This window comes from Colobus angolensis, unplaced genomic scaffold (assembly GCF_000951035.1).
Source record: "Colobus angolensis palliatus isolate OR3802 unplaced genomic scaffold, Cang.pa_1.0 Scaffold180, whole genome shotgun sequence".
In the NCBI taxonomy this organism is placed as follows: Eukaryota; Metazoa; Chordata; class Mammalia; order Primates; family Cercopithecidae; genus Colobus; species Colobus angolensis.
In genome coordinates this window covers 5,254,997-5,267,798 of record NW_012114933.1, presented here as the reverse complement: position 1 = coordinate 5,267,798, position 12,802 = coordinate 5,254,997, and the positions used below count along the sequence as shown (strand labels likewise).

The window sequence follows — 12,802 nt, the reverse complement described above, 5'->3', positions numbered from 1 at the left end:
GCCTCCGCCCGTGCCCAGATTGTCCCGGGCTGAAGGCGCCACCTCTGGCGCTCAGGCGCGAGCCGCCCCTCCCGCGCGGCGATCCTTCCCCTCCCCCGCCGTCTCTCTGCACCTCCTCAGCAGCCTCTCGGCTCCTCCTCGGCCACGCGCCTGCCCCAACCTCTGGCTGGCTTCGGAGCCTGCAGGCGCGGAAGGGACTGCACGGTGTGGATCGCTGCCCCAGCCTGGGCCGCCGTCTCCGAGCAGTGGGCGCCCGGAGGCAGGAGGCAGGATGCAGGCGTGCGGAGGCGGCGCGGCCGGCCGCCGGGCCTTCGACAGCATCTGTCCCAACAGGATGCTGGCACTGCCGGGCCGGGCGCTGCTCTGCAAGCCGGGGAAGCCGGAGAGGAAGGTGGGGCGGTTGATTCGGGCCCGGCGGGGTCTGCGCGCTCCGTGCCCCGAGGGCTGACCCGCGATCACCGTTTTTGTGCCCGGCCAGTTCGCTCCTCTGCGGAAGTTCTTCCCCGGATGCACAGGCGGGAGCCCGGTGTCAGTGTACGAGGATCCCCCGGAGGCCCAGCCCACCGCGCTGCCAGGTGAGCCCCGTGGCACCCACGCTACCCCTCGGGTTCCCCGCGCCGGGAGGGTGCGGCGCGCGCGGCTTGGAGGAGCTTCTCTCCCCCGGGTTCTGACGTCCTAGCGGCGAACCTGGCGGAGAGGCTCAAGGTCCGCCCGGCGCGTGTCCCCGGGTCTCCCCGCACAGCCCTCACCACCATAGACCTGCAGGACCTCGCTGACTGCTCTTCGCTACTCGGGTCCGACGCGCCGCCTGGTGGTGACCTGGCCGCCTCGCAGGTACCTCCCCTTCTCGTGGAGCCTCTGGGTTTCACCAAGCCCAAACCCCCCTCGGGGTGGTGGTTTTAATTTCCCAAAAGCTCCACTCGGGTCGGGAGCGCAGGCACATTCAGCTGGTGAGGGGAAGCATCGTGCAGGTACCTGAGCCTCCCAGATCAGAACTTCTACTTCCATCCTAGGATGTTATGAAAGCCACATATCCACTGGAGCTGATTTGACCAACTTGGTACAGTCGGCTCACCTGGAGGCCTCCCCTCCCATTCTCCTCCCTATCTACTCATTGGAGCTGTGACAGGATTGCGCACAGAGAGACCAGGCGGGTGGGTGGGAGCAAAGTTGCGCACTGGGCACCTGTTGCATGTCCTATCAGTTCTCCCAACACCCCCTTCCTGCCCATTTTCATTCTGTGGGTATCTAAGGAGAGTGGAGGTTGATGGATAACTTCTCTATCAAGACTGGAAAAGAGCAAGAGAATTTGCAGTTGGAAGAAGCAGGAAGGACAAAGGACTCTGGAAGTAATCTTGCAGAAAATGTTCCTCTCTGCAGAGATGGTCCTTCAGCAATTGGGCACTTTTTCAAAGTCCTGTTCAGCCCTTCAAAAAGCTCTAGTCACTTTTTGCCATGAGGGGGCAAAAAGGCACTTGACTTTTTTCTTTCCCCCCAAACCTGTCTTCTCACTCCATCCCACTTCCACACTTGCTGGTGCTGACGCTTCCCAGGCAGAGAAGGGAGTCTCCCAGAATGGTGTCTGGGAGGCCAGAAGCCTGGCTCATGGGTAGGACATGAAGTGCCCAGATGGACAGGAGGTCTTAAACAGATGCAAACCCCAGGAAAAGTGCCAGTTCCAGCTTCTTGGCAATAGGTCTGGGGTCTGCACACAGGCCCAGTACAGAACTCTACAAAGACCTGACCACCTCCCAGAACTGGGAGTGGTGGTGGAGCAAAACTTCTCAGCCCTCCTCCAAGAGCCTCCTAGAACCTTGGGATAGAGCCTAGAGAGACTCAGTTTAGGTGGCCGCTGAGAGCAGAGATTGTTAAGACAAGAGTTGGGAGTGGGCATTGCACTGTAGAGGGCATTTAATTGTTCTTTTTAGATCTGGATGATCAAATAAGGAAAGATAATGCCTGAGCATCTTCCAACTGACCCAGAGGCCTAGGTCACTCCCTTACCCCAACATGTTTATTGTGCAAGTAAGAAAGCCCAAGCAACTCTCGTTGAATGTTTGTCTAAGTATACAGATTTTAAATTTGGCATCATGCTCTTTGTTAGTAATTTTTTTCTCGCTTTTATAGTTGGAGAAATGCCAGATTTATCTAATTGGGGAGGTAGAATTCAAAGTTTCATTTTGTTTATTTTCTTTTTCTTTTTTTGAGACAAGATCTCACTCTGTCACCCAGGCTGGAGTGCAGTGACATGATCATGGCTCACTGTAACCTGGACCTCCCAGGCTCAGGCGATCCTCCCACCTCAGCTTCCCAAGTAGCCAGGACTACAAGTGCACACCACCACAGCCAGTTAGTTTTTGGTTTGTTTGTTTGTACTTTTTGTACAGATGGGGATTCGCCATGTCATCCAAGCTGGTCTTGAACTCCTGTGCTCAAGCAATCTGCCTGCCTCAGCCTCCCAAAGTGCTGAGATTACAGGCGTGAGCCACTATGCCCAGCCTCGAAGTTTCAAGGACAGAGCTCACATCAGATGGACCAAAAAATCCAGGATTTTTCCTGGGAAAGACAGAGCTGGTTCAGAGGAAAGAGGCTCCTAAGGGAGGAACACTTGGGGAGACCCCTGGGACACTCAGATCACATTTCCCCATTCCTTTCCTGCTGGGGAAAATGGACAGAGAGAGGAAGTGCTCTAGAAATGTTTGAGGTTCAGAATGGGCCAAAACCTGGATTGGTATAACAGGTAGCATTTCCAGGACCCCAATTCCTGAGTTGGCCTCCAGTCTTCTCATGAGACTTTTCTCAAATCCCTACTGAGAAGGAGACCTTCCAGTTCTTGAAGAATGAGCCCCTTCAACCAGGGCAGAACTCATGCTCCAGGACTTGTCTGGGGCCCTCAGTCCTTCCTTTCTCATCTCCTTTCCCTTACAGTCTCAGCGTCCAACTAGTGGCAGAGGTGCTAGAGGCCTCCCTGCTTGACTCTTTTCTCCCAAGGGAAAACTGATACTTGTACATTTTTTGAAGTTAGGGACAGAGTAAGTTCCTTTTCCCAGAAGTATTTGAACAGTAAAGAAGGGCTTTTGGGACAACAGTATGATGAGCACAAAGGAATGAATCAACAGTGCATTCAGTATAACAAGTCTTCTGGTGGGCTATTGGATGCATCTTCTCACACCATGGCCCTTGAGACTCCTGTCCCCTTCCCAGTGCTGTCTTCAGTGGAAGCCAGCTTTCCTACAAAGAGAGAAAAGCTAAAGGAAATGAAGTATGGGGGTAGGAGGCCCCATTCCACTACTTCAGAGCTGGGTGACTGGATAACTCTCTGAGCTTCAGATTATTCCTCAAAGAGGAATCAGTTCCCAGGCCCCACCTGCTTCCCACACTGGTGTGAGGATGAACTGAGAGACTGTGTAAAAGCATTTTTCATCAACTCTAAATGTCCTTAAGGGAACAAGAAAGCCCATGCCTCCAGCCCCTCACACACCCTTTCCCCTCACACACCCAGACACCCTGCAGGAGGCCAGGAGAGTACAGTTAAAGATGTTGGAGGTGCACCAGTTGTATGAGAAAAGTGTACTCCCAACTTTTTGGGAACTGAAAAGAGCAATGGAGGCCACACTGGCTGTGTGCATAACAGAAGCATTTCCCATACGCCCCTGGCCCCTCGAATCACAGCTTACTTCCCGCTCGATTGCAGGGGCGGGGCGGTTAGCTGAGGCCGAACATTGGCGGGAAACGTGGCCTCAAATTACTGCTCTAGAGGCCCCTACATGCTGTGGGGTCTTGGGTGGAAAGATCCTGCGTTCAAGACATGCTCTCTGCTCCTACAGCGGCGGCTCGGTGGCGGGTCGCTGTTGACTGGGAGTTGAAATTTCGCGGGCGCATGGGGAACCGCCGGGCCTCACGGAGGCAGCTGCTTAGCTGGTTGGAGGGTGGCGGGCTACTCGGCATCCCAGAGCCGGCGCTGGGCCCTCGCACCGCCCGCGGAAGGATCCATGCCCGCCACGCAGTCGCTCTGCAGGAGCCGCTAACTGCTGCCCCCTTCCCCGAGTCAGTGTCGCGCTCCTTGCGTACCTCTCCCCACCGTGGAGGTGCAAGCCTGCTGGCTTCCCTGTCTCGGATGGGGCTTGAATTTTCGGGTACGAGACTGGGCTGCCGACAGGAGTGCGCACAGACCGCCGCCGAGCCTGGGAGGAGGTCTGTCGGTCTAGAAAGGGTTCCGGACCCGCCACAAAAAGTGTTTTATTTGGTGGGGATTTAGGGGTACAAGTGCAGTTGTGTTGCGTACATATATTGCAGAGTGCCTGCCAGATTTTTAATAGGGACGCCAATATTTATTGAAGGCTTTCTAACGCCAGACTCGTTAATTAGTGTACACGTCTTGTTTATTTCAGAACCATTCCCTCCAAACCGAAGTGGACTTTGATCTGCAGGATTTCAGAGACACGATGGATGATCTCATTGCAGGCAAGTGCAGTCTCCTGGCAGTTAAATAACGGCGGGGGTGTGCCCCAGTCCCAAATCAGACTAGTTCACATTTCGTGGTTGCCAAGGTGGTAAACCCAGCCAACTGTCAACGACTCTCCAGCAACTCATCAAAAAGTCAGGCTTTTCCATATTTAGGACATTTCTCTCCCCTAGTTGAGAAGTCGAACCGCTGGATCTACATAGCGCTTTATCTGGGATCGGTGTGAGTTCTGGGAGAGGAAGCCCTATCCTGTGGTGTGGCAGGGGAGGTTGAGTGACGAGTGTGTGCAGGCCCAGGGAAGTTTTCTTGATTGAATTCAGGTAAACTTAACAGGCTTATATTGGATACCTACTGTGTATGTACAGGCTATCAGGAAGGGCCTCATAATCAGGCGTTTAGGAGTAAGGGGTGCTGAATTTAATAAAGAAAAATCTCTACATAAACCCTACACCCAGAGTGGCATTTTGCTCCTGTAACTAGCTGGGCATGAGTTTGAGGCTGCAAATCCAGCTCCTGCTCTTTTCTAGACTCATCCTCTATGATGTCACCTACCCTGGCCAGCGCAGACTTCCCCTTCTCTCCTTGCGACATGTCGCCATTCGGGCCCTGCCTCTCCCCGCCACTGGACCCACGGGCTCTGCAGTCACCACCGCTGCGCCCTCCAGACGTGCCTCCGCCTGAGCAGTACTGGAAGGAGGTGGCGGACCAGAACCAGAGAGCGTTGGGAGACGCGCTCGTTGAAAATAGTCAAGTAGGGACACTGGCGTGGCGACCAGGAATCCTGCGGCAGGGACAGGATATAGAGGGTGGAAGTTGGGTTTGCAAGGGCAAGGATGAGGTCCTGTGAGTCGGAACCAGTGGACTGACTGGTGGTTCTCGTAGCTGCCATTGCTCCGGTGGCTCCACCTGTTTCCAAATTCACTAAGTGGGAATAATTCTACCCCACCCGATTTTTATTTTATTTTTAAATTAATATTTATTTATTCATTTATTTTTGAGACAGAGTCTCACTCGGTCACCCAGGCTGGAGCTCAGAGGCTCAATCTCGGCTCATTACAACCTCCGCCTCCCAGGCTCAAGCGATTCTCGTGCCTCAGCCTCCCAAGTAGCTGGATTACAGGCGCGTGCCCCCCACACCTGGCTAATTTTTGTATTTTTAATAGAGACGGGGTTTCACCATGTTGGCCACGCTGGTCTTGAACTCCTGACCTCAGGTGATCCATCCGCCTCAACCTCCCAAAATGCTGAGATTATAGGCATGAGTCACTGCACCTGGCCATTTTATTTATTTTTAAAAATTGTTTTATTTGGGGGGATTTAGGGGTACAAGTGCAGTTGTGTTGCATACATATATTGCACAGTGCCTGCCAGATTTTTAATAGGGACGCCAATATTTATTGAAGGCTTTTTCTATGTGCCTGGCCCTGGACTTACCAATTTATACTTCCTCTTCCCACTTAATGCTCACAATCATTGAACTAGATACTCTTACTAGCCCCGTTTTACAAGGATATTGAGACGTAGGATTGTTGAACCTCAGTAACAGAACCTAGATCTGCCTGTTGCCCAAGTCAGTACTCTTTATCAGCACGCTACACTGAGGATTAATAGAGATAAATTTTGTCCAAGTGCTTTGTTATAAAAAAATAATAAATTGATTATTATTCTCACTAGCGTAAATGCCTGTGCGTCCCCAGTTTCTGATGAGACATCAGGATCTGGGTTTGATTCATGCCAGATATGCAGACGCGACCCAGCACAGTGCCTACCCCTGAATGTTTGGGTCTCATCCTGCAGCTGCACGTGACGCTGACCCAGAAACAGGAGGAGATCGCCTCGCTCAAGGAGCGGAACGTGCAGCTGAAGGAACTTGCCAGCCGAACCCGGCACCTGGCCTCGGTGCTGGATGTAAGTGGGGCGCGGGCGTGTGGGAACTGCAGCACGTCGGAACTGAACTGTTCAGTGCTTCCCCGCCCCCAACCCTGCGCCCAGCATTGGGACCTGGTGGGAGCCCCGGAGAGGAGAGGACCGCTGGGTGCGTGGTGCGTAGCGTGCCCAGGTCACCTTTTGCACGCCCCGAACCCAGGGGGTCCGGCAGGCCCCAGGGCGGCGCTCTTCCCCATCTTTCGTAGAAGCTGATGATCACACAGTCCCGGGATTGTGGGGCGGCGGCCGAGCCCTTCCTGCTCAAGGCAAAGGCCAAAAGGAGCCTGGAGGAGTTGGTCAGCGCTGCGGGGCAGGATTGCGCGGAAGTGGACGCCATCCTGAGGGAGATTTCCGAGCGCTGCGATGAAGCCCTGCAGAGCCGCGATCACAAGCGGCCCCGACTGCAGCCAGAGCCCGCGAACACGGACACCAGGCCCGGGAACCTGCACGGCACCTTCCGGGGGCTGCACACCGACTGCAGCAGGATCGCGTTGAACCTGAGCCACAGTGAGCTGGAGGAGGGCGGCTCCTTCAGCACCCCCATCCGCAGCCACAGCACCATCCGAACCCTCGCCTTCCCCCAGGGCAATGCCTTCACCATCAGAACAGCCAATGGGGGTTATAAGTTCCGCTGGGTCCCCAATTGAGCTGTGATGTGGTCCCCCAAAACACTGCCCTGTATTTCCACTGAAGTGCCTGGAGGCTTCCCAGAACTTTCCCTGCAGAGTGAATGCCACCCTGAAACATTTTTTTCAGGAACAAAAGCGTCTTGATACCGATGCACTGTAAATGTCTGCTACAAAACATTGTATAGCCCTTACCCTTGTCACAGTGAAACTCTGTATATATATGTATGTCACATATGTCACAGCCAATTTTAAAAGTATTTATTTTTAGCAGCTTTGAATTATGTATTTTTAGAGCAGGGAGGGATTTAGAAACCATAGCTACTTTTATAATTATATAATGCCCTAATATTATAAGAAGGAAAAGAAGGCTCTAAGAGGTTAAGTAATTTCCTGCAATGGGAAACACTGGAACCTTTCAATCACTTTCACTAGTCACTTAAGGACTCTAGGCCCAGAAGCCTGGTTTCTGGGTGAATGTTTTTATACATCACTCAACTTCCCTCAGTCCTGAAAGGACATCTAATTTTGTTACTATTGAAAACCTTTATTTTGGTGGCCAGAATATGAAATCGGGAGAGGTAACCTAAACAGTTGTCTTAGGAAAAGGCAGATTCTGAGAGGCAATGGGTTATCAACAAAATAGGTGCTAAGCACATTTGTTTATAATGATCATTCATATAATTTAGAAGATTTATGGTAAAGGTTTACATTAATTATCCATACAGTTCTATTTGTGCAAATAGAATAACCACCTAAAAAGCAAACAGTGTTAATGAGAAATGTACATTGTTTTAAGAAAATGGCATATACCACATGAAAAAGGGTGTTCCCATTTTTTTTTTTTTTTTGCCAGAAATCAAGTGTGGAAATCTTGATCAAGGTAAAACTACCTATTTAAACTGCACAGATAAAACGGGTGCACAGTCATATTTTACATTTCTTGGCTTGATTTATATAACTTGTAAGAAAAACTTAACTATAAAAAGTCAGTGTGCCTTCACTTTGACTTGACTTCTATTCCCTTTTGTCTGGGGTTCTTTTTTCTACTCATTTCTGAAATTATGTGAGTGGCATATGTCAAGTAGTGATTTGTCCTGACCTTCACAGTTCTTAACACGAGGGCTACTTCTTGCACTTGGGGGCCCAGCTTGGGTTTCCAGCTGTGTTATGCCACACTGCATTGCTGGTTCTGAGAGGAGATATCAGGTAACAGGTGATTTGGCAGTGTGGCAGAACCTGCCCTTCCAGTTTGTCATGTATGTACTGTTATCTGTATTTAGCCATTTAGAAACAAAAAAAAAGTGATAAAATAGACCATATTTCCTCATATTTTGTCTAACAAATGGACTCTTAAAAAGTACAGTGGATGGTCCGGAATTGTTTTTCATCAGCTCATATATAAAGTTACCAGAGTTCGGGATAAGAAAAAACAAAAAAATCACTTCCCCCAACCTCTTAACCTGTCCCCCAGAACAATCAGCTTGTCACGTCTTTTCCTCTCTCCTTAATGAGTATTCTTATAATGCTTTACCTACAATAACCAAAAAGTGTTAAATATATAGGGTTTTTTTTTTTCTGTATGTCTTATGACTAGAGTTTTAAAAATTACCTTTCTTCCTGCCTTTAAGATTATATCCCTGTAATTGTTACGTTAGCCATTGGTAACTTGAACTGCTTAAGAATCTTTCACTTCTGAGGCAGGGGTTGAGGTGGGAGGGTGCAGGTGGGGGCATCATCTTGTGGACTAATGGCACAGATGACTAAATTAGTTAGCAGGAGTAGAGCTTACAAATTAGATTCATTTGTTTATTTAACAGATATTTATTGATTATTACTGAGAATCTTAGTAATACAGATACTAAGTAAACAGCAAAAGAACAAAACACAAAAATCTTGCCCTCATAGATCTTACTTTCTCCTGGGAAGACATTACTAGCAAACAAATAAATATATACATGCTATGAAGAAGAGTAAGGATAGAGAATTCTGTGTGTTGTAATAAGAAATACATATTTGGTCTTTGTCTCTGGTTCCTGGCTTGTGGCTTCTAAAATCCTTGGACTCTAACCAATGATGAGTGCAGTCTCACTATGTTTCCCAGGCTGGTCTTGAACTCCTAGCCTCAAGCAGTCCTCCCTTCCCATCTCAGCCTCCCAAGTAGCTGGGGTTATGGGCCTGAGCCACTACACAGCTAAGTGTCTTGTATGTGCTGATGAGATGGCTGGTGCCTGAGAGCCCCTAGAGAGCTTCAGGATGGGTGCTAGTCTTTAGAAAGACCAAGCAATGGCTGGGTGTGGTGGCTCATGCCTGTAATCTCAGCACTTTGGGAGGCCAAGGTGGGCAGATCACCTGAGGTCAGGAGTTCGAGACCAGCCTGGCCAACATGGGGAATCACTGTCTCCACTAAAAAGACAAAAATTAGCAAGACAGAAATTAGCTGGGCATGGTGGTGAGTTCCTGTAGTCCCAGCTACTCAGGAGACTGAGGCAGGAGAATCACTGAGGCTACTTGGGAGGCTGAGGCAGGAGAATCACTGAGGCTACTTGGGAGGCTGAGGCAGGAGAATCACTTGAACCTGGGAGGCAGAGGTTGCAGTGAGCTGAGATCATGCCATTGCACACCAGCCACCTGAGTAACAGAGCAAGACTCCATCTAAAAAAAAAAAAAAGTCATGAATAGAGGGTTGGAACTTTCAGCCTTTCAACCCCTGCTTCTTGCCCCCACCTCTGGGCAGAGGAGAGGGGCTAGAGATTGAGTTACTCCAATGGCCAATGATTTATTTAATCAGTGTGAAACCTCCATAAAATCCCCTAAGTGATAAGGTTCAGAGAGCTTCCAAGTTGATAAAGATATCTAGGTGCTGGGAGGGTGGTGTGCCCAGAGAGGACATGGAAGCTGTGTCCCCCTCACCATACTTTGCCCAATGCATTTCTCCTATTTGGCTGTTTATGAGTTGTGTCCTTTAAAATAAACAAGTAATAGTAAGAAAATGAGTTCCTGAGTTCTGTGAGCCATTCTAGCAAATTATTAAATCCAAGGGGGTGTTATGGGAACCCTAGATTTTGTAGCCAAGTCAGAAGTGTGGGCACGCTGGGCACCTGTCTGGCATCTGAAGTGAAGGAAATTTTGTGGACTAAGCCCTTAAACCTGTGGAATCTGACACTAACTCTAGGTAGTGTTAGAATTGAATTGAATTACAGGATTCCCAGTTGTATCTGGAGAATTAGAGAACTGGTTGTTGGTGTCAGAAAGTTGTGCATAAAAATAGGTCAGTGTGATAGTAGGTAGTCTTTGGGCCTATGTGGTCTACGCTAGTTCAGGAATATGTGATGTGTTAGCCTGAAATTACCTCAATAATCACTTCATTCCCACAGGACAGGTACAGTTCTAATGTTGGGAAGACAACCAGGAACAAAAACCAAGTGCTTGCCTCATGAAACATGCATTCTAGTGGGGGAAGACAGATACTAAACAGATAGATGATGTCTGATATGTAACACATTATAAAGAAAATAAAGCAAGGTATAGAGACAAGATGTGATAGGAGTTACTGTTTTAGCTAACGCAGGGTATTTCTAGAAGTTTCTATGAAAGTAAAATTAGTTTAAAAAAGGAGGTACAGACCGGGCGCAGTGGCTCACGCCTATAATCCCAGTACTTTGGGAGTCCGAGGAGGGTGGATCACGAGGTCGGGAGATCAAGACCACCCTGGCTAACACGGTGAAACCCCGTCTCTACTAAAAAATACAAAAAAATTAGTCGGGCGTGGCGGCAGGCACCTGCCCAGCTACTTGGGAGGCTGAGGCAGGAGAATGGCATGAACCTGGGAGGCGGAGCTTGCAGGGAGGCGGAGCTTGCAGTGAGCTGAGGATTGTGCCACTGCACTCCAGGCTGGGTGACAAAGCAAGACTCCATCTCAAAAAGGAAAAAAAGGAGGTACAGTGGCCGGGCACGGTGGCTCACACTTGTAATCCCAGCACTTTGGGAGGCTGAGGCGGGTGATCACCTGAGGGTCAGGAGTTCGAGAGCAGCCTGGCCAACATGGTAAAACCCCATCTCTACTAATAGTTCAAAAATTAGCTGGGCATGGTGGCATATGCTAGTAATCCCAGATGCTCCGGAGGCTGAGGCAAGAGAATCGCTTGAATCCAGGAAGCGGAGGTTGCAGTGAGCCGAGATTGCGCCATTGCACTCCAGCCTGGGCGACAAGAGTGAAACCCTGTCTCAAAAAAAAAAAAAAAAAAAAGAGGTACACACATTTTAACTGGATTATTGTTAATGACATGGCCTCATAATTGCAACAGTGAGATGTTATTGTAAAGTAGTGGCTCTCAAACTGCTGTGTGTATCAGAATCACCTGGAGAGCTTATTAAAACCCAGTTTTCTGGGTCCATCCCCAGATTTCCTGATTCAGTAATTCTGCAGTAAGGCCTAAGAACGTGAATTTCTCACAAGTTCCCAGGTGATACTGGGGTCTGGGACCACACTTTGAGACCCAGTGTTGTAGAGAAGCCTTTTAAAGATTACTTTTAAAAGGTTAAAGCAGGCCAGCCATGATAGCTCACACCTGTAATACCAGCACTTTGGGATGCCAAGGCGGGTGGGTCACCTGAGGTCAGGAGCTTGAGACCAGCCTGGCCAACATGGTGTAAACCCCATCTCTACTAAACATACAAAAAAATTAGACATGATGGCGGGCACCTGTAATCCCAGCTGCTGGGGAGGCCGAGGCATGAGAATCACTTGAACTCGAGAGGCGGAGGTGGCAGTGAGCCAAGACTGCATTACTGCACTCCAGCCTCGGTGACAGAGCAGGACTCCATCTCAAAACAAACAAAAAAAGGTTAAAGCAAAAACCAACTGACCTAATGTTCTGCAAAGATTCTTGTGATTTAGGATTAAGTTTTTAATGATAAACTCATATCCATATCCAAAAAGGGCTATATTTCTTGTCTTCTTTTTCTTTTTTTTTTTTGAGATAGAGTTTTGCTCTTGTCACCCAGGCTGGAATGCAATGACACGATCTTGGTTCACTGCAACCTCTGCCTTCTGGGTTCAGCTGATTCTCTTGCCTCAGCCTCCTTAGTAGCCGGGATTACAGGTGCCCACTACTACACCCGGCTAATTTTTGTATTTTTAGTAGAGATGGGGTTTCACCATGTTGGCCAGGCAGGTCTCGAACTCCTGACCTTAGGTGATCAGAAAAAGGGCTATATTTCAAACATTTGAAAGTGACAATAATGTGTTTTGAAAATGATGTTAAATGAGTCAGATAGGGGCTTCAATGATCATTAAAGTATTGATATTGAAGATGCACGTGAAGAGTCTGAATAAAATTATTTATGGAATGTATTAAGGAAGCTCAATCCAACTAGCCTTTACATGCGGCCAAAGAGATTAGGATCTAGTTCTAATTCTTCTCATTAACTGAAAGGTCATAGATAAGAATAAGGCCAGGGCAGTGGCTCATGCCTATAATCCCAGCACTTTGGGAAGCCAAGGAGGGTGGATCACTTGAGGTCAGAGCTCGAGACTAACCTGGCCAACATGGTGAAATGCTGTCTCTACTAAAAATACAAAAATTAGCCAGGGTAGCACGGCGTGGTGGGTGCCTGTAATCCTAATCCCAGCTACTCGGGAGGCTGAGGCATGAGAATTGTTTGAATCTGGGAGGCAGAGGTTGCAGTGAGCCAGATCATGCCGCTGCACTCCAGTCTGGGTGACAGAGTAAGACTCCTTGTCCAAGAAAAGAAGGAGAGGGAGAGGGAGAGGGAGAGGGAG

General features: G+C 49.1%; 1 protein-coding gene across 1 annotated transcript; it reads left to right on the top strand.

Annotated features, from left to right (window-relative positions):
• The first annotated feature begins 100 nt into the window (after nucleotides 1–100).
• Nucleotides 101–7,808, top strand: MCIDAS (multiciliate differentiation and DNA synthesis associated cell cycle protein). Its single transcript, XM_011939364.1, has 7 exons — nucleotides 101–391; nucleotides 479–575; nucleotides 743–834; nucleotides 4,392–4,464; nucleotides 4,993–5,216; nucleotides 6,263–6,373; nucleotides 6,598–7,808. The coding sequence occupies exons 1-7, from the start codon at nucleotides 272–274 to the stop codon at nucleotides 7,036–7,038; spliced, it is 1,158 nt and encodes a 385-aa protein (XP_011794754.1). The 5' UTR covers nucleotides 101–271; the 3' UTR covers nucleotides 7,039–7,808.
• Nucleotides 7,809–12,802: the final 4,994 nt, after the last annotated feature.